Source organism: Dendrobates tinctorius, unplaced genomic scaffold (assembly GCF_039654945.1).
Source record: "Dendrobates tinctorius isolate UK_male_01 unplaced genomic scaffold, ASM3965494v1 ptg000099l, whole genome shotgun sequence".
NCBI classification, from domain to species: domain Eukaryota; kingdom Metazoa; phylum Chordata; class Amphibia; order Anura; family Dendrobatidae; genus Dendrobates; species Dendrobates tinctorius.
In genome coordinates, this window is record NW_027361767.1 from 441,723 (window position 1) to 464,796 (window position 23,074).

General features: G+C 45.7%; 1 protein-coding gene across 1 annotated transcript in view; it reads left to right on the forward strand.

Moving 5' to 3' along the window:
- Positions 1 to 23,074, forward strand: part of IL27RA (interleukin 27 receptor subunit alpha) — a 64,091-nt gene that overhangs the window by 1,416 nt on the left and 39,601 nt on the right. Inside the window, exon 2 of the mRNA XM_073587353.1 lies at positions 11,490 to 11,568. Coding sequence (XP_073443454.1) covers positions 11,496 to 11,568 — 73 coding nt within the window. The 5' untranslated portion in view covers positions 11,490 to 11,495. The remainder of the gene's footprint in view (positions 1 to 11,489; positions 11,569 to 23,074) is intronic.

Consider the following 23,074-nt stretch of genomic DNA (forward strand, 5'->3'; position numbering starts at 1 on the left):
ATGGAGTAATAGGGGGAGATATAGGGAGGATATATGGAGTAATAGGGGGAGATATAGGGAGGATATATGGAGTAATAGGGGGAGATATAGGGAGGATATATGGAGTAATAGGGGGAGATATAGGGAGGATATATGAGGTAATAGGGGGAGATATAGGGAGGATATATGGAGTAATAGGAGGAGATATAGGGAGGATATATGGAGTAATAGGGGGAGATATAGGGAGGATATATGGAGTAATAGGGGGAGATATAGGGAGGATATATGGAGTAATAGGGGGAGATATAGGGAGGATATATGGAGTAATAGGGGGAGATATAGGGAGGATATATGAGGTAATAGGGGGAGATATAGGGAGGATATATGGAGTAATAGGAGGAGATATAGGGAGGATATATGGAGTAATAAGAGGAGATATAGGGGAGGATATATGGAGTAATAGGGGGAGATATAGGGAGGATATATGAGGTAATAGGGGGGGATATAGGGAGGATATATGGAGTAATAGGGGGAGATATAGGGAGGATATATGGAGTAATAGGAGGAGATATAGGGAGGATATATGGAGTAATAAGAGGAGATATAGGGGAGGATATATGGAGTAATAAGAGGAGATATAGGGGAGGATATATGGAGTAATAGGAGGAGATATAGGGAGGATATATGGAGTAATAGGAGGAGATATAGGGAGAATATATGGAGTAATAGGAGGAGATATAGGGAGAATATATGGAGTAATAGGGGGAGATATAGGGAGGATATATGGCGTAATAGGGGGAGATATAGGGAGGATATATGGAGTAATAGGGGGAGATATAGGGAGGATATATGGGGTAATAGGAGGAGATATAGGGAGGATATATGGGGTAATAAGAGGAGATATAGGGAGGATATATGGAGTAATAGGGGGAGATATAGGGACGATATATGGGGTAATAAGAGGAGATATAGGGGAGGATATATGGAGTAATAGGAGGAGATATAGGGAGGATATATGGAGTAATAGGGGGAGATATAGGGAGGATATATGGAGTAATAGGGGGAGATATAGGGAGGCTATATGGAGTAATAGGAGGAGATATAGGGAGGATATATGGAGTAATAAGAGGAGATATAGGGGAGGATATATGGAGTAATAGGGGGAGATCTAGGGAGGATATATGGCGTAATAGGGGGAGATATAGGGAGGATATATGGCGTAATAGGGGGAGATATAGGGAGGATATATGAAGTAATAGGAGGAGATATAGGGAGGATATATGGAGTAATAGGAGGAGATATAGGGAGGATATATGGAGTAATAGGGGGAGATCTAGGGAGGATATATGGCGTAATAGGGGGAGATATAGGGAGGATATATGGAGTAATAGGGGGAGATATAGGGAGGATATATGGCGTAATAGGGGGAGATATAGGGAGGATATATGGAGTAATAGGAGGTGATATAGGGAGGATATATGGAGTAATAGGAGGAGATATAGGGAGGATATATGGCGTAATAGGGGGAGATATAGGGAGGATATATGGAGTAATAGGGGGAGATATAGGGAGGATATATGGCGTAATAGGGGGAGATATAGGGAGGATATATGGCGTAATAGGGGGAGATATAGGGAGGATATATGTAGTAATAGGAGGTGATATAGGGAGGATATATGGCGTAATAGGGGAGATATAGGGAGGATATATGGAGTAATAGGGGGAGATATAGGGAGGATATATGGAGTATTAGGAGGAGATATAGGGAGGATATATGGAGAAATAGGAGGAGATATAGGGAGAATATAGGGAGTAATAGGAGGAGATTTCAGAAGGATATATGGAGTAATAGGAGGAGATATAGGGAGGATATATGGAGTAATAGGAGGAGATATAGGGAGGATATATGGAGTAATAGGAGGAGATATAGGGAGGATATATGGAGTAATAGGAGGAGATTTCGGAAGGATATATGGGGTAATAGGAGGAGATATAGGGAGGATGTATGGAGTAATAGGGGGATATATAGGGAGGATATATGGAGTAATAGGAGGAGATATAGGGAGGATATATGGAGCAATAGGAGGAGTTATAGGGGAGGATATATGGAGTAATAGGAGGAGATATAGGGGAGGATATATGGAGTAATAGGAGGAGATATAGGGAGGATAGATGGAGATATAGGGAGGATATATGGAGTAATAGGAGGAGGAGATATAGGGAGGATATATGGAGTAATAGGAGGAGATATAGGGAGGATATATGGAGTAATAGGAGGAGACATAGGGAGGATATATGGAGTAATAGGAGCAGATATATGGAGTAATAGGAGGACATATAGGGAGGATATATGGAGTAATAGGAGGAGATATAGGGAGTAATAGGAGGAGATATAGGGAGGATATATGGAGTAATAGGAGGAGATATAGGGAGGATAAATGGGGTAATAGGAGGAGATATAGGGAGGATGTATGGAGTAATAGGGGGATATATATAGGGAGGATATATGGAGTAATAGGAGGAGATATAGGGAGGATATATGGAGTAATAGGTAGAGATATATGGAGGATATATGGAGTAATAGCAGGAGATATAGGGAGGATGTATGGAGTAATAGGAGGAGATATAGGGAGGATAAATGGGGTAATAGGAGGAGATGTAGAGAGGATATATGGGGTAATAGGAGGAGATATAGGGAGGATATATGGAGTAATAAGAGGAGATATAGGGAGGATATATGGAGTAATAGGAGGAGATATAGGGAGGATATATGGAGTAGTAGGAGGAGATATAGGGAGGATATATGGAGTAATAAGAGGAGATATAGGGAGGATATATGGAGTAATAGGAGGAGATATAGGGAGGATATATGGAGTAATAGGAGGAGATATAGGGAGGATATATGGAGTAGTAGGAGGAGATATAGGGAGGATATATGGAGTAATAAGAGGAGATATAGGGAGGATATATGGAGTAATAGGAGGAGTTATAGGGGAGGATATATGGAGTAATAGGAGGAGATATAGGGGAGGATATATGGAGTAATAGGAGGAGATATAGGGAGGATAGATGGAGATATAGGGAGGATATATGGAGTAATAGGAGGAGATATAGGGAGGATATATGGAGTAATAGGAGGAGATATAGGGAGGATATATGGAGTAATAGGAGGAGATATAGGGAGGATATATGGAGTAATACGGGGAGATATAGGGAGGATATATGGAGTAATAGGAGGAGCTATAGGGAGGATATATGGAGTAATAGGGGGAGATATAGGGAGGATATATGGCGTAATAGGGGGAGATATAGGGAGGCTATATGGAGTAATAGGAGGAGATATAGGGAGGATATATGGAGTAATAGGAGGAGATATGGAGTAATACGGGGAGATATAGGGAGGATATATGGAGTAATAGGAGGAGCTATAGGGAGGATATATGGAGTAATAGGGGGAGATATAGGGAGGATATATGGCGTAATAGGGGGAGATATAGGGAGGATATATGGAGTAATAGGAGGTGATATAGGGAGGATATATGGAGTAATAGGAGGAGATATAGGGAGAATATATGGCGTAATAGGGGGAGATATAGGGAGGATATATGGCGTAATAGGGGGAGATATAGGGAGGATATATGGCGTAATAGGGGGAGATATAGGGAGGATATATGGAGTAATAGGGGGAGATATAGGGAGGATACATGGAGTAATAGGAGGAGCTATAGGGAGGATATATGGAGTAATAGGAGGTGATATAGGGAGGATATATGGAGTAATAGGGGGAGATATAGGGAGGATATATGGAGTAATAGGGGGAGATATAGGGAGGCTATATGGAGTAATAGGAGGAGATATAGGGAGAATATAGGGAATAATAGGAGGAGATTTCGGAAGGATATATGGAGTAATAGGAGGAGATATAGGGAGGATATATGGAGTAATAGGAGGAGATATAGGGAGGATATATGGAGTAATAGGGGGAGCTATAGGGAGGATAAATGGAGTAATAGGAGGAGATATACGGAGGATATATGGAGGAATAGGGGGAGATTTAGGGAGGCTATATTGAGTAATAGGGGGAGATATAGGGAGGATATGTGGGGTAATAGGAGGAGATATAGGGGAGGATATATGGAGTAATAAGAGGAGATATAGGGAGGATATATGGGGTAATAGGAGGAGATATAGGGGAGGATATATGGAGTAATAGGAGGAGATATAGGGGAGGATATATGGAGAAATAGGAGATATAGGGGAGGATATATGGAGTAATAGGAGGAGATATAGGGGGATATATGGAGTAATATGATGAGATATAGGGGAGGATATATGGAGGAATAGGGGGAGATATAGGGAAGCTATATGGAGTAATAGGAGGAGATATAGGGAGGATATATGGAGTAATAGGAGGAGATATAGGGGAGGATATATGGAGTAATAGGAGGAGATATAGGGGAGGATATATGGAGTAATAGGAGATATAGGGAGGATATATGGAGTAATAGGAGATATAGGGAGGATATATGGAGTAATAGGAGGAGATATAGGGGAGGATATATGGAGTAATAGGAGGAGATATAGGGGAGGATATATGGAGTAATAGGAGATATAGGGAGGATATATGGAGTAATAGGAGGAGATATAGGGGAGGATATATGGAGTAATAGGAGGAGATATAGGGGAGGATATATGGAGTAATAGGAGATATAGGGAGGATATATGGAGTAATAGGAGGAGATATAGGGGAGGATATATGGAGTAATAGGAGGAGATATAGGGAGGCTATATGGAGTAATAGGAGGAGATATAGAGGAGGATATATGGAGTAATGGGGGAGATATATGGAGGATATATGGAGTAATAGGGGGAGATATAGGGAGGATATATGGAGTAATAGGGGGAGATATAGGGAGGATATATTGAGTAATAGGGGGAGATATAGGGAGGATATATGGAGTAATGGGGAGATATAGGGGAGGATAAATGGAGTAATAGGAGGAGATATAGGGAGGATATATGGAGTAATAGGAGGAGATATAGGGAGGATATATGGAGTAATAGGGGGAGATATAGGGAGGATATATGGAGTAATAGGAGGAGATATAGGGAGGATATATGGAGTAATAGGAGAAGATATAGGGAGGATATATGGAGTAATAGGGGGAGATATAGGGAGGCTATATGGGGTAATAGGAGGAGATATAGGGAGGATATATGGAGTAATAGGAGGAGATATAGGGAGGATATATGGAGTAATAGGAGGAGATATAGGGAGGATATATGGAGTAATAGGAGAAGATATAGGGAGGATATATGGAGTAATAGGGGGAGATATAAGGAGGCTATATGGGGTAATAGGAGCAGCTATAGGGAGGATATATGGAGTAATAGGGGGAGATATAGGGAGGCTATATGGGGTAATAGGAGGAGATATAGGGAGGATATATGGAGTAATAGGAGGAGATATAGGGAGGATACATAGAGTAATAGGAGGAGATATAGGGAGGATATATGTAGTAATAGGAGGAGCTATAGGGAGGATATATGGAGTAATAGTTAGAGATATATGGAGGATATATGGAGTAATAGGAGGAGATATAGGGAGGATATATGGAGTAATGGGGAGATATAGGGGAGGATAAATGGAGTAATAGGAGGAGATATAGGGAGGATATATGGAGTAATAGGAGGAGATATAGGGAGGATATATTGAGTAATAGGGGGAGATATATGAAGAATATATGGAGTAATAGGGGGAGATATAGGGAGGATATATTGAGTAATAGGGGCAGATATAGGGAGGATATATGGAATAATGAGGAGATATAGGGGAGGATAAATGGAGTCATAGGAGTAGATATAGGGAGGATATATGGAGTAATGGGGGAGATATATGGAGGATATATGGAGTAGTAGGGGGAGATATAGGGAGGATATATTGAGTAATAGGGGGAGATATAGGGAGGATATATGGAGTAATGGGGAGATATAGGGTAGGATAAATGGAGTAATAGGAGGAGATATAGGGAGGATATATGGAGTAATAGGTGGAGATATAGGGAGGATATATGGAGTAATAGGGGGAGATATAGGGAGGCTATATGGGGTAAAAGGAGGAGATATAGGGAGGATATATGGAGTAATAGGAGGAGATATAGTGAGGATATAGGGAGTAATAGGAGGAGATATAGGGAGGATATATGGAGTAATACGGGGAGATATAGGGAGGCTATATGGGGTAATAGGAAGAGATATAGGGAGGATATATGGAGTAATAGGAGGAGATATAGGGAGGATATATGGAGTAATAGGAGGAGCTATAGGGAGGATATATGGAGTAATAGGAGGCGATATAGGGAGGATATATGGAGTAATAGGAGGCGATATAGGGAGGATATATGGAGTAATGGGGAGATATAGGGGAGAATAAATGGAGTAATAGGAGGAGATATAGGGAGGATATATGGAGTAATGGGGGAGATATATGGAGGATATATGGAGTAATAGGGGGAGATATAGGGAGGATATATTGAGTAATAGGGGGAGATATAGGGAGGATATATGGAGTAATGGGGAGATATAGGGGAGGATAAATGGAGTAATAGGAGGAGATATAGAGAGGATATATGGAGTAATAGGAGGAGATATAGGGAGGATATATTGAGTAATAGGGGGAGATATATGAAGAATATATGGAGTAATAGGGGGAGATATAGGGAGGATATATTGAGTAATAGGGGGAGATATAGGGAGGATATATGGAGTAATAGGAGGAGATACAGGGGAGGATAAATGGAGTAATAGGAGTAGATATAGGGAGGATATATGGAGTAATAGGAGGAGATATAGGGAGGATATATGGAGTAATAGGGGGAGATATAGGGAGGATATATGGGGTAATAGGAGGAGATATAGGGAGGATATATGGAGTAATGGGGGAGATATATGGAGGATATATGGAGTAATAGGGGGAGATATAGGGAGGATATATTGAGTAATAGGGGGAGATATAGGGAGGATATATGGAGTATTGGGGAGATATAGGGGAGGATAAATGGAGTAATAGGAGGAAATATAGGGAGGATATATGGAGTAATAGGTGGAGATATAGGGAGGATATATGGAGTAATAGGGGGAGATATAGGGAGGCTTTATGGGGTAATAGGAGGAGATATAGGGAGGATATATGGAGTAATAGGAGGAGATATAGGGAGGATTTATAGAGTAATAGGAGGAGATATAGGAAGGATATATGGAGTAATAGGAGGAGATATAGGGAGGATATATGGAGTAATAGGAGTAGATATAGGGAGGATATATGGAGTAATGGGGGAGATATATGGAGGATATATGGAGTAATAGGGGGAGATATAGGGAGGATATATTGAGTAATAGGGGGAGATATAGGGAGGATATATCGAGTAATGGGGGAGATATATGGAGTAATAGGGGGAGATATAGGGAGGATATATTGAGTAATAGGGGGAGATATAGGGAGGATATATGGAGTAATGGGGAGATATAGGGAGGATATATGGAGTAATAGGTGGAGCTATAGGGAGGATATATGGAGTAATAGGGGGAGATATAGGGAGGATATATGGAGTAATAGGGGGAGATATAGGGAGGATATATGGGGTAATAGGAGGAGATATAGGGAGGATATATGGAGTAATAGGAGGAGATATAGGGAGGATATATGGAGTAATAGGAGGAGATATAGGGAGGATATATGGAGTAATAGGGGGAGATATAGGGAGGCTATATGAGGTAATAGGAGGAGATATAGGGAGGATATATGGAGTAATAGGAGGAGATATAGGGAGGATACATAGAGTAATAGGAGGAGATATAGGGAGGATATATGGAGTAATAGGAGGAGCTATAGGGAGGATATATGGAGTAATAGGAGGATATATACGGAGGATATATGGAGTAATAGGAGGAGATTTAGGGAGGATACATAGAGTAATAGGAGGAGATATAGGGAGGATATATGGAGTAATAGGAGGAGATATAGGGAGGATATATGGAGTAATAGGAGGAGATATAGGGAGGATATATGGAGTAATAGGGGGAGATATAGGGAGGCTATATGAGGTAATAGGAGGAGATATAGGGAGGATATATGGAGTAATAGGAGGAGATATAGGGAGGATACATAGAGTAATAGGAGGAGATATAGGGAGGATACATAGAGTAATAGGAGGAGATATAGGGAGGATACATAGAGTAATAGGAGGAGATATAGGGAGGATATATGGAGTAATAGGAGGAGATATAGGGAGGATATATGGAGTAATAGGTAGAGATATATGGAGGATATATGGAGTAATAGGAGGAGATATAGGGAGGATATATGGAGTAATGGGGAGATATAGGGGAGGATAAATGGAGTAATAGGAGGAGATATAGGGAGGATATATGGAGTAATAGGAGGAGATATATGAATAATATATGGAGTAATAGGGGGAGATATAGGGAGGATATATTGAGTAATAGGGGGAGATATAGGGAGGATATATGGAGTAATGAGGAGATATAGGGGAGGATAAATGGAGTAATAGGAGTAGATATAGGGAGGATATATGGAGTAATGGGGGAGATATATGGAGGATATATGGAGTAATAGGGGGAGATATAGGGAGGATATATGGAGTAATGGGGAGATATAGGGGAGGATAAATGGAGTAATAGGTGGAGATATAGGGAGGATATATGGAGTAATAGGGGGAGATATAGGGAGGATATATGGAGTAATAGGGGGAGATATAGGGAGGATATATGGAGTAATAGGGGGAGATATAGGGAGGATGTATGGAGTAATAGGGGGAGATATAGGGAGGATGTATGGAGTAATAGGGGGAGATATAGGGAGGATATATGGAGTAATAGGAGGAGATATAGGGAGGATATATGGGGTAATAGGACGAGATATAGGGAGGATATATGGAGTAATAGGAGGAGATATAGGGAGGATATATGGAGTAATAGGGAGAGATATATGGAGGATATATGGAGTAATAGGAGGAGATATAGGGAGGATATATGGAGTAATAGGAGGAGATATAGGGAGGATATATGGAGTAATAGGAGGAGATATAGGGAGGATATATGGAGTAATAGGGGGAGATATAGGGAGGATATATTGAGTAATAGGGGGAGATATAGGGAGGATATATGGAGTAATAGGAGGAGATATAGGGAGGATATATGGGGTAATAGGACGAGATATAGGGAGGATATATGGAGTAATAGGAGGAGATATAGGGAGGATATATGGAGTAATAGGAGGAGATATAGGGAGGATATATGGAGTAATAGGGGGAGATATAGGGAGGATAAATGGAGTAATAGGTGGAGATATAGGGAGGATATATGGAGTAATAGGGGGAGATATAGGGAGGATAAATGGAGTAATAGGTGGAGATATAGGGAGGATATATGGAGTAATAGGAGGAGATATAGGGAGGATATATGGGGTAATAGGACGAGATATAGGGAGGATATATGGAGTAATAGGAGGAGATATATGGAGGATATATGGAGTAATAGGAGGAGATATAGGGAGGATATATGGAGTAATAGGAGGAGATATAGGGAGGATATATGGAGTAATAGGAGGAGATATAGGGAGGATATATGGAGTAATAGGGGGAGATATAGGGAGGATAAATGGAGTAATAGGTGGAGATATAGGGAGGATATATGGAGTAATAGGAGGAGATATAGGGAGGATATATGGGGTAATAGGACGAGATATAGGGAGGATATATGGAGTAATAGGAGGAGATATAGGGAGGATATATAGAGTAATAGGAGGAGATATAGGGAGGATATATGGAGTAATAGGAGGAGATATAGGGAGGATATATGGAGTAATAGGGAGAGATATATGGAGGATATATGGAGTAATAGGAGGAGATATAGGGAGGATATATGGAGTAATAGGAGGAGATATAGGGAGGATATATGGAGTAATAGGAGGAGATATAGGGAGGATATATGGAGTAATAGGGGGAGATATAGGGAGGATATATTGAGTAATAGGGGGAGATATAGGGAGGATATATGGAGTAATAGGAGGAGATATAGGGAGGATATATGGAGTAATAGGAGGAGATATAGGGAGGATATATGGAGTAATAGGGGGAGATATAGGGAGGATATATTGAGTAATAGGGGGATATATAGGCAGGATATATGGCGTAATGGGGAGATATAGGGGAGGATAAATGGAGTAATAGGAGGAGATATAGGGAGGATATATGGAGTAATAGGAGGAGATATAGGGAGGATATGTGGAGTAATAGGGGAGATATAGGGAAGATATATGGAGTAATAGAGGGAGATATATGGATGATATGTGGAATAATAGGAGGAGATATATGGTGGATATATGGGGTAATAGGAGGAGATATAGGGAGGATATATGGAGTAATAGGAGGAGATATAGGGAGGATATATGGAGTAATAGGAGGACATATAGGGAGGATATATGGAGTAATAGGAGGAGATTTCGGAAGGATATATGGGGTAATAGGAGGAGATATAGGGAAGATATATGGAGTAATTTGGGGAGATATAGGGAGGATATATGGAGAAATAGGAGGAGATATAGGGAGGATATATTAAGTAATAGGACTAGATATAGGGAGGATATATGGAATAATAGGGGGAGATATAGGGGAGGATATATGGTGTAATAGGAGGAGATATAGGGAGGATATATGGAGTAATAGGGGGAGATATGTGGAGTAATAGGAGGAGATATAGGGAGGATATATGAGTAATAGGAGGAGATATAGGGAGGATATATGGAGTAATAGGAGGAGATATAGGGAGGATATATGGAGTAATAGGAGGAGATATAGGGAGGATATATGGAGTAATAGGGGGAGATATAGGGAGGATATATGGAGTAATAGGAGGAGATATAGGGAGGATATATGGAGTAATAGGGGGAGATATAGGGAGGATATATGGAGTAATAGGGGGAGATATATGGAGGATATATGGAGTAATAGGAGGAGATATAGGGAGGATATATGGAGTAATAGGGGGAGATATAGGGAGGATATATGAGTAATAGGAGGAGATATAGGGAGGATATTTGGAGTAATAGGAGGAGATATAGGGAGGATATATGGAGTAATAGGAGGAGATATAGGGAGGATATATGGAGTAATAGGGGGAGATATAGGGAGGATATATGGAGTAATAGGAGGAGATATAGGGAGGATATATGGAGTAATAGGGGGAGCTATAGGGAGGATATATGGAGAGATATATGGAGGATATATGGAATAATAGGAGGAGATATAGGGTTATAGGGTGCTTGTTACCAGGGGTCTCTAATTGTTTGGGTACACATGAGTCCACCATGGACCTACAGTGGTTCACAATACAATCAACAGATTACTGTAATATTTCGTACGTTCACCTGTTTAGGATTTACTGTAATTTTATAAGTCGGGAAATATATCATGTAACAATCCATTTCTCAGGGTGGAATGTCGGACAGGCATTTTTGGGTCATTGCTCTTTTCAGAGGATTCCTGGTGCTGAATCTCTCCTATATGTATGGTAAGGTATAATTCATATCCTCCCTCTTACCTCTGAACACTAATCACCTCGGACCACCTGTCTCTGTGATGTCTATGTTCTTCCTCAGCTAACCCCCTACCCATCCTGCTGTGGCCACTGATGTTCTAACATCGGCTTCCTCTGGGTTGTCCAGTTTCCTTTCACACGTCCAAAATGTTCTGATACTTGTCTGCAAAGTTCTTGACCCCATCCTTTGGAGCCAAAATGCCCAGGACCACCTCCCAAGACAATAACTTTATCATTTTATCTCTGTCGTGGTGACATTGGGATTCTTGCCATCTGTGCTGATGGGTCAAGAAATTGTCCTCATGGGACAGAAGATCATATGACTGCCCCTGGAGGACAAATCTGGTATTACATGAGGCTTATCCCATTTTTGTCTTGGCAAGTTTTCATTTTTGCACTTTACTTTTTTCTGTACTCTCTTTCCAGTAACTGTAATGTTTTTGTGTTTTTTTTTGAAACATCATTTTTATTGATTTTGTAATGAAGTTGCATATTACAAGTTATAAACGTTGCCCTGAATTGTTACAAAGAACATATTTAACCATGCTTATCACCTAAGCCTGAATAGAAGCAAAAATAAACTCAACAAATATAAAATTATCAAACCCCCTTACGTCCACATTTTCATTGATTACATTGACTGAAATCAGACACATTGTCTCCATCTTATCCTCCTTATAGCTCATATAACACATTTCAGTTTACCCAGATTACCACTCAAATCCTCTAATAGATACCAATCCGAATCCACAAAGGCGCTCATTAAGTCTTAAATTTCTCTGGTGGTCAGTGACGTTTCTATAAACACTCTCCATTTTTATAAAAATATTTTCGTCATTTAATCTTTATTTCTTTCTGTTTCTCTTTTTTCCAAAAATAAGACCGATGTTAAACCTTCCTTGATCTCTTTTACCCCTGGGAGTGTTTTAGCTAGCCAGTGTTGCAGAATTAGACGTTTTGTCACCATTTCAATGGTGTGAAACAAGTCATGTAGCCGTCCTCCTCTTGTTTTACCCGTCGTAAAGTGAAATAACCAACACAATGGATCTACTTCTACCCATATCCCACAGATCTTCAGATACATATCCTGGACTTTTAACCTGAGTTCTTGTGTCCTGGGACATGACCACAATCCATGTTCTGTGTCTGTTTTGGGCTTTGTACATTTTGGGCAACGTGTCTGCATATCAGGATTCTGCAGAGTCGGAGGTATATTGAAGCCACCTATTGTTTTATGCATTATTCTGAGCTGACTATCTCTCCATTGTTCATTGATGATATGCTTTCTTACCAATTCCCAGCCCCGCAGAATCTTATGCTCAAGTTCTTCATCATGTCTATGTTTTTCCCATTTGTGAAATATTTTGCCCTTCCCTGAAGAGCATAATATGTCCCTCAGCATCCCATATATTGAGGTGATAGATATTTCTCCAATGTCTTTGGTAACCAAGTCATCCCATATTTCTGAATCGATTTCCTTCCTCACATCCTGAAGGAGGTCTAATACATAATGCTTTAATTGACTATATAACATCAAATGAAATCTCGGCAGCTCAAATTTGTCTATCACTTCCAATCCCGTCAACCAGCGGCCTTCTTATAGATGTAGTAAGTCCCCTAGCGTCTGTATACCTTTCCCCAACCACTCTGTGTATATTTATCCTTATCCAGTAGTGAGTTCTTATATTTTGTATAGGTGCTCCTAACTTCGCTGCTTGCTGCTAAGTACTGCTCTTTTATTTGTTTTTTTATTCTCTGCGTGTAAGCCATGATGTTTCCCCTTCACCTTTGCTGTTTCCCAATATAGTCTTGGGTTAGGTTTGTGCTCCTCATTATACATTGCAGACTCTGTCCACCATTCCCCCATCCATTTCACAAAATCCTGCTCTTTTGTCATGTTTCCTGGGAATCGCCATAGATAGTCCGTCCCTTTCTGATGTGCGTCAGCTAAGTCTAGAGATATAGGACTATGATCAGATATCACCATGTCCTCAATATTGACATCACACATTTTGTGTAGTATCTTATCTGACACAAAGAACATGTCTATTCTCGACCATGTGTGCATGAGAGTAATGTGAGAATTCCTGATCTATAGGGTGTGACGTTCTGCACGCATCTTTCAGCTGCCAATTCGATATCATATCTTCCAAATAACCTTTTTTCCCCCTATATCTCTTCCCTTCTCCTGGATTTAGTCTTATTAAGCTCCCTTTTCTGTCCTCTTCCTCCTTAAGCACCTCATTACAATCTCCTCCTATGATTATGCTGTTACCACTATCAGCCAGTATTTTGTTCTGTAAGGACATAAAAAATTTCTTTTGGTTTATGTTCGGGGCATATATATATTGTACAGGGTAATACTCTCATTATTTATCTCTAATTTCAGACGGATTACCCTACCCCCTGGTCCATTTCTACGGCTGACACTCTGTGTGCCAATGCTTTATGTATCAGTATTAGGACTCCTGCTCTTCTGTCTACCGAGCTAGAACCATAAACTTCTGCCACCCATAATTTCTTCATTCTAAAAATGTCTTCTTTACCCAAGTGTGTCTCCTGAAGCAAGGCTATTGTGACATCGGCGGCTATGCCCGCCGATGCCCCTCCTGCAGCAGCGCGCACCGCAGCGTTCCCTTACCTGCGCGCCCCCGTCCGGGCGCGCGCCCGTCGTCCACTCGCCCTCACGGCGGCTCCTGGCACCCGCCCTCTGTCTCGCGCACGCCCCCTCCCGCTCTCTCTCACCAGCGGTGGGCGGCGCTGAGGGGCTGGACTGGGGGACGCACTTCCGGGGGTTGGTGTATTTCAGGCGTCCTCGCTGTTAGGAGGACGCCTGATGATTGTGTAGTACTCTGCACCCTCTGGCCTCTACAGTTCTCCTGTAGCTTTACCTTTCTCTGCCTTATCCTCTCTGCCGTCCTCAGTCTCGTCCCCCTCGCCCTCCCCAGTCTGTCCAGGCGCTGCTTCCTTCCTATCCTCTGTGCCCTTCCTCTGTCTCCGGTTAGCCTGGTCCTTCCTCTTGCCATTCCCCGTATTGTGTCTTCCCTGTGCTACCAGTCCCTGCTCGTATCTCGGCCCGCTGCCTCCCCAGTCCCTTTTGTCCGTGGAGCCGTCCCTCTTGGTTCCGGCTGTCGTGCCTCCGCCCTCTGTGGTCCTGCCCCAAACGATCCCTGTATAGGGGTCGGTCTTCACCTGGCGTGCTTGACCCAGGGGCTCCGGACCCGCGATCCAGAGGGTCCACTCTCTGACGTAGTTTCTCCTAAAACATTACAGTATCATCAGGCCATGGACCCCGCCGGTGCCGCGGCTGCCACTCAAAAGGAACTGCTTTTCCTAAGAGAGAATCAGACCCGTATCATGTCATTCATGAAGTCCATGGACACCCGGCTCTCCGCCCTGCAAACCGCTGACCCAGCGCATGCACCTCTCTTAGTCAGTCTCCAGCAGGAGCTTGCACAGCAGCGCGATGCGCAATCTCACATTTTGGGGTATATGGCGTCCGTGGATGATCGGCTGCTTTCTTTGCAGTCCTCTGCGGCCGCTTCTACCCAAGCCCGGGACGCTGTCTCTTTCCCTCCTCCCCGTCTTGGTAAGCCGCCTAGGTACTGTGGGGACCCAAAGTTGTGTAGGGGATTTTTAAACCAGTGCAGACTGCACTTTGATCTTCTGCCCCAACAATACCCCACGGACCGTGCAAAGGTGGCCTTTATAATCTCCCATCTAGAGGGGGAGGCGTTGGCTTGGGTGAATCCGTTGTGGGAGAGGGATGACCCGGTGGTGACTAACATCCAGAATTTTTTGGAAACATTCCGTAAGGTTTTTGATGAACCCGGACGCCTTGCTTCCTCTACAGAGGCCCTTTTTAACCTCTGCCAGGGGTCCCTTACGGTAGGGCAATACGCCATCCGTTTCCGGACCTTGTCCTCGGAGCTGGGGTGGAATAATGAAGCCCTGGTTGGTGCCTTTTGGAGAGGCCTTTCTAGTAAAATCAAGGACGAGTTGGCCGGGCGTGACCTTCCAACCACCCTGGAAGATCTCATCTCCCTGGCTACTCGCATTGACCTGCGTTTTCAGGAACGCGCTAGAGAGTCAGCCAGGGAGAAGAGGCCCTTTAGATTATACCAAGCTCCCATTCCGCGCGCCGTTGCTCTCCCTAGTAACACTGCTCCCGAGCCTATGCAGGTGGATCGCATCAAGCTGTCCGAACAACGGCGTAAGGAGAGGATGACTAAGGGACTCTGTCTATATTGTGGAGGGGCCAATCACTTCGTACGCACTTGTCCTGAGAGACCGGGAAACGCATCCGCCTAGGCCAGGTAGGAGAGGGCCCCCTAGGTGATCAGACCCCCTCTCTCCCACTTACTCTTTCAGCTCTGCTTATTACAGGTCGGGGGCGTGGCTCTGTGGAGGCGTATGTGGACTCGGGCGCAGCAGGCAACTTCATCCGCCAGGAGGAGGTTGACAAACTCCAGATTCCCGTGGTCGTCTTAAGTAACCCTCGAGCAATCACCTCAGTCGATGGCAAACCTCTTCCTGGGCTCATCACCACGGTTACCACTGAAGTAAAACTACAAATTGGCGCACTTCATTCTGAGAGGATTGCCTTTTATGTCCTGCCTCAATTATCCCACGCCATTCTCTTGGGACTACCTTGGCTTAGGCGGCATGAGCCAGTTGTCGACTGGCGCTCCGGAGAGATCTTGCGCTGGGGGCACACCTGCCATGCAAGCTGTTTACGTACCCTGGTTCGTTCCCATTCTCAGCCTAGGCCAACGGATCTCCCCGGCCTTCCTGTTCCATACCACGCCTACGCTGATGTTTTCTGCAAGAAGGAGGCGGACTCCCTGCCCCCCGCACCGGCCCTATGACTGCCCCATCGACCTGATTCCTGGAGCGGTTCCTCCCAGAGGTAGGACATACCCTCTTTCTCCTGCCGAGACCTCTGCCATGTCGGAATATATTCATGAAAATCTGTCCAAGGGGTTTATCCGGAAGTCCTCCTCTCCTGCGGGCGCAGGTTTTTTCTTCGTCCGGAAGAAAGACGGATCACTGCGGCCTTGCATTGATTACCGGGGTCTAAACAATATCACCGTTAAAAATCGTTACCCCCTTCCGTTGATTCCGGAGCTCTTTGACCGGCTGAGAGGAGCTCGGATCTTCACAAAGTTAGATCTGCGGGGAGCCTACAATTTGGTCCGGATCCGTGCTGGGGATGAGTGGAAAACGGCCTTCAATACCCGTGACGGGCATTATGAATACCTAGTCATGCCATTCGGCCTTTGCAATGCCCCCGCTGTGTTTCAAGAATTTATCAACGAGGTGTTCCGGGATCTACTCTATTCCTGTGTGGTCATCTATCTAGACGACATTCTCGTTTTCTCGCCCGATCTGTCCTCCCATCGCAAAAGCGTACGCTTGGTCTTGCACCGCCTTCGGGAGAACCAACTCTACGCCAAGATTGAGAAATGCCTTTTTGAGCAGACGTCACTGCCCTTCTTGGGATATGTCGTCACCGATTCCGGTCTAAAGATGGATCCCGAAAAACTCAGTGCGGTACTCAAGTGGCCCCGTCCAGTGGGGATTAAGGCCATCCAGCGGTTTCTTGGGTTCACAAATTATTACCGTCAGTTCGTGCCTCATTTTTCTACGGTTACCAAACCCATCACGGCCTTGACCCGTAAGGGAACGAAGTCCAACAGCTGGTCCCCTGAAGCTGAAAACGCCTTCCAGGCTCTGAAACGTTCTTTTGCGTCAGCACCCATTTTGCATCGGCCTGTGACCAGCAGGCCCTTCGTCCTGGAAGTGGATGCCTCCTCCACTGGAGCGGGGGCGGTCCTGTCCCAGCAGGCTTCATCCGGACGGCTGGTCCCTTGCGGCTTCTTTTCTAGAGCCTTTTCACCTGCGGAGTGCAACTACTCCATTGGAGACCGAGAATTACTGGCCATTAAGATGGCCTTGGCTGAATGGCGGTATTTACTCGAGGGGGCTGTACATCCCTTCACCATCCTCACGGACCACAAGAACCTGGCTTACCTGCAGTCTGCCCAAAGACTCAATGCCCGGCAAGCCAGGTGGGCCCTGTATTTCTCCTGCTTTGACTTTCAACTTCACTTTCGACCTGGTAATAGGAACATCAAGGCCGATGCCCTTTCCAGGTCGTTACAGTCATCGGAGAGGGATGAAGTTCCATCCTATATTATCGAGCCTACTAAGATGATCACCGTGGCCCCTGTGAATTTTGCTATTCCTCCGCCCGGTAAGACTTTCGTCCCTCAAAGCAGACGTACAGAGGTGTTGGGCTGGGGGCATTCCTCCAAAATTGCTGGTCACGTTGGGACTAAAAAGACTCTCTTGCTGCTGTCCCGGTATTACTGGTGGCCCACGCTTCGCCAGGATGTGATGGACTATGTTGCCTCGTGCACAATCTGTGCCCAGAACAAGGTGGCTAGGACTTTGCCCGCCGGTCTTCTTCACCCATTGCCAGTTCCTGAGGTCCCCTGGTAGCAGATCGCCATGGATTTTGTGACTGATTTACCCCGCTCAGCTGGATGTACCACCATCTTAGTCGTAGCAGATCGTTTTTCCAAGATGGCCCACTTCATTCCCTTACCGGGACTACCGTCCGCCCCGAAGTTGGCCGAGATCTTCATCCACCAGGTCTTCAGGCTGCATGGTCTTCCTCAGCGGATTGTGTCGGATCGGGGGGTCCAGTTCACCTCCCGCTTCTGGAGGGCTCTCTGCCGGCTTATGGGTACATCTCTCGACTTCTCCTCCGCATACCATCCTCAGACTAACGGGCAAGTGGAGCGAATTAATCAGGTGTTAACCACCTTCCTACGTCACTTCTCCAACGCCCATCAGGACAATTGGGTCGCGCTCTTACCTTGGGCTGAATTCTCGCACAATAACCATCCCAGCGAATCTACCACCAAGTCACCATTTTTTGTGGTAACCGGTCAAAACCCAGGTATTCCATTACCTTTCTCCACGTCTACAGGAGTACCCGCAGCCGATTCTCTTGCTAAGGAATTCTCGCAGATTTGGAGAGAGACCAGGGACGCGCTCAAGGGTGCCAACAACCGAATCAAGAAACATGCAGACAAAAGACGGAAGGACGTGCCTCCGTACCATCCAGGTGACAAAGTCTGGCTTTCAACTCGACATATCCGTCTGAGAGTTCCCTCTTATAAGCTGAGTCCTCGTTACATTGGGCCGTTTGAAGTGATTGGACGCATTAATGAAGTGGCTTACAAACTGAGGTTGCCTGCTTCGCTCCGGGTTCCCAACGCTTTCCATGTCTCGCTCTTGAAACCCGTAGTCCTGAATCGGTTCCAACCAGTTTCCATCGTCCCTCCTTCACCTGTTATCTCGGACAACGTCTTCGAGGTCAAGGATATCTTGGCTATGAAAAGAGTCAGGGGTAAGACCCTTTTTCTTATCGATTGGGTGGGTTTTGGTCCCGAGGAAAGGTCCTGGGAGCCTCGGGAAAATATCAACGCTCCCCGGATTCTGAAAAAGTTTTTGGCCAATCTCAGTAGGGGAGGACGTAAGGAGAGGGGTACTGTGACATCGGCGGCTATGCCCGACGATGCCCCACCTGCAGCAGCACGCACCGCAGCGTTCCCTTACCTGCGCGCCCCCGTCCGGGCTCGCGCCCGTCGTCCACTCGCCCTCACGGCGGCTCCTGGCACCCGCCCTCTGTCTCGCGCACGCCCCCTCCCGCTCTCTCTCACCAGCGGTGGGCGGCGCTGAGGGGCTGGACTGGGGGACGCACTTCCGGGGGTTGGTGTATTTCAGGCGTCCTCGCTGTTAGGAGGACGCCTGATGATTGTGTAGTACTCTGCACCCTCTGGCCTCTACAGTTCTCCTGTAGCTTTACCTTTCTCTGCCTTATCCTCTCTGCCGTCCTCAGTCTCGTCCCCCTCGCCCTCCCCAGTCTGTCCAGGCGCTGCTTCCTTCCTATCCTCTGTGCCCTTCCTCTGTCTCCGGTTAGCCTGGTCCTTCCTCTTGCCATTCCCCGTATTGTGTCTTCCCTGTGCTACCAGTCCCTGCTCGTATCTCGGCCCGCTGCCTCCCCAGTCCCTTTTGTCCGTGGAGCCGTCCCGCTTGGTTCCGGCTGTCGCGCCTCCGCCCTCTGTGGTCCTGCCCCAAACGATCCCTGTATAGGGGTCGGTCTTCACCTGGCGTGCTCGACCCAGGGGCTCCGGACCCGCGATCCAGAGGGTCCACTCTCTGACGTAGTTTCTCCTAAAACATTACAGCTATATCTGCTTTCAATCTCTTCAGGTGACGTAGTATCATCATCCTTTTATGGTGGTGAGCGCAACCCTTTTACATTCCATGTTATTACCGTATATACTTGAATATAAGTCGAGTTTTTCAGCCCCCTTTTTGGGCTGAAAAAGACCCCCCTCGACTTATATTCGGGTCACGGTTCAAACTTACCTGGTCCCCGTCGTCTCCGCGATCCCCGGTATGTGTCTGCGGTCCCCTGCAGCCTGTCAGTGTCCCGGCGGCAGCGGCGTTACAAGTCGCTGTGCGCCGCTCTCTCCCAGCGCGCCGCTCTCTCCCATCCTCCGGCAGTGACGTTCAGGGGGCGCGATGACGTGGATAGCATGCGCCCTCTGCCTGAGTCACTGAAGAGCCGGTAACGCTCAGGAGCAGCTGTCAGCAACGGAGGTGAGTATATAGTGTTTTTTTTTTTTTTTTTTTTTTTAAATTCCAGCAGGGGCAGCAGCAACATGATAGGATTACGGTACCGGTAATCCTATCACTTGGCCAATAAATCATGCACTGTGCAGCATTTATGGGGGCATATGTTCTGCAGCATTACGGTATTCTTATCTTTTTTTATTTTTGAAATTTACCAGTATCTTCGGCAATTCCCACCCTAGACTTATACTCGAGTATATACGGTAATCTAACCATTTTTAATTGCAAAATGGTTTCTTCTGCGAGGACGTGTGAAGCTTCTCCCTCTCAGGTATGGATTACCTGTCAATGTCATCTCAGTCAGTAATAAATTAATTCGTACAATAGTAGTGGGCTCATGAACTTTAACTTCCCTCCTTTTTTTCCCCCCTTCTCATCTCACCCTCTCTCCATATAACAACCTATTTGTTGATTCCTCTTTTTTCCGCCATTATCCAAACCAAAAGAGAAATAATTTCCCGCCCGCCTATTATCCCATATTTATCACATTGTACCTATTTTATATCCATTCTCTATCTGAGCCCTGACCCTCATGTAACTTTGAAACTCTGAAATCTTAGATCAACATCTATTTCCCTTACTTTATCATATCAATTCAGTGGCGTAGCGTGGGGGGGGCAGTCCGCCCCAGGCGGCACGTGTGTGGGGGCGGAGCAGCAGCAATTCCTCTCCTCTGTGGGAGAAGCGCGGAGGCACAGTGCAGCAGCCAGCAGGACCTGTCTGTGTGTCTCCACCGTGGGCGTGGCAGCGCACTTCCGGCCCGGCGAACACCGCTGATGGCAGCTACCAACAGACTTGTCCTGGGTCGGGGCCGGGGGGCCATCGATCAGGGCACCAGATCCACCCGCTTTTTGGTAAGAGGGCACAGGAGTGCCTGCCTGACTGTGTATGTACATCCATTGTGTGCATCATGTCACATTGGCGTCTATGTGGGAGTGTGGTGTGGCACTGCTGCGGGGTGGGCTCTGTGCTGCTGACCCTGGCTGATGGGCACATCTGGCTACAAGGAATGAATAGTCTTATGGAATGGCCACCAGGATTCTGGACTTTGTGGGCAGGGACTGTAGATGTGTATGTGCCCACTGGGCACTGCCCAGAGATCTCTGCCCACCTGGTCCTGGGGTGTCACTGTAGATGTATATGCGCCCAGAGATCTCTGCCCACCTGGCGTCACTGTAGTTGTTGCCAGAGATGTCTGCCCACCTGGTGTCACTCTGTAGATGTGTATATGCCCAGAGATGTCTGCCCACCTGGTGTCACTCTGTAGATGTGTATATGCCCAGAGATGTCTGCCCACCTGGTGTCACTCTGTAGATGTGTATATGCCCAGAGATGTCTGCCCACCTGGTGTCACTGTAGTTGTTGCCAGAGATGTCTGCCCACCTGGTGTCACTGTAGTTGTTGCCAGAGATGTCTGCCCACCTGGTGTCACTCTGTAGATGTGTATATGCCCAGAGATGTCTGCCCACCTGGTGTCACTCTGTAGATGTGTATATGCCCAGAGATGTCTGCCCACCTGGTGTCACTCTGTAGATGTGTATATGCCCAGAGATGTCTGCCCACCTGGTGTCACTGTAGTTGTTGCCAGAGATGTCTGCCCACCTGGTGTCACTGTAGTTGTTGCCAGAGATGTCTGCCCACCTGGTGTCACTCTGTAGATGTGTATATGCCCAGAGATGTCTGCCCACCTGATGTCACTCTGTAGATGTGTATATGCCCAGAGATGTCTGCCCACCTGGTGTCACTCTGTAGATGTGTATATGCCCAGAGATGTCTGCCCACCTGGTGTCACTCTGTAGATGTGTATATGCCCAGAGATGTCTGCCCACCTGGTGTCACTCTGTAGATGTGTATATGCCCAGAGATGTCTGCCCACCTGGTGTCACTCTGTAGATGTGTATATGCCCAGAGATGTCTGCCCACCTGGTGTCACTCTGTAGATGTGTATATGCCCAGAGATGTCTGCCCACCTGGTGTCACTCTGTAGATGTGTATATGCCCAGAGATGTCTGCCCACCTGGTGTTACTCTGTAGATGTGTATATGCCCAGAGATGTCTGCCCACCTGGTGTCACTCTGTAGATGTGTATATGCCCAGAGATGTCTGCCCACCTGATGTCACTCTGTAGATGTGTATACGCCCAGAGATGTCTGCCCACCTGGTGTCACTCTGTAGATGTGTATATGCCCAGAGATGTCTGCCCACCTGGTGTCACTCTGTAGATGTGTATATGTCCAGAGATGTCTGCCCACCTGGTGTCACTGTAGTTGTTGCCAGAGATGTCTGCCCACCTGGTGTCACTCTGTAGATGTGTATATGCCCAGAGATGTCTGCCCACCTGGTGTCACTCTGTAGATGTGTATATGTCCAGAGATGTCTGCCCACCTGGTGTCACTCTGTAGATGTGTATATGCCCAGAGATGTCTGCCCACCTGGTGTCACTCTGTAGATGTGTATATGTCCAGAGATGTCTGCCCACCTGGTGTCACTCTGTAGATGTGTATATGCCCAGAGATGTCTGCCCACCTGATATCACTCTGTAGATGTATATATGCCCAGAGATGTCTGCCCACCTGGTGTCACTCTGTAGATGTGTATATGCCCAGAGATGTCTGCCCACCTGGTGTCACTGTAGTTGTTGCCAGAGATGTCTGCCCACCTGGTGTCACTGTAGTTGTTGCCAGAGATGTCTGCCCACCTGGTGTCACTCTGTAGATGTGTATATGTCCAGAGATGTCTGCCCACCTGGTGTCACTCTGTAGATGTG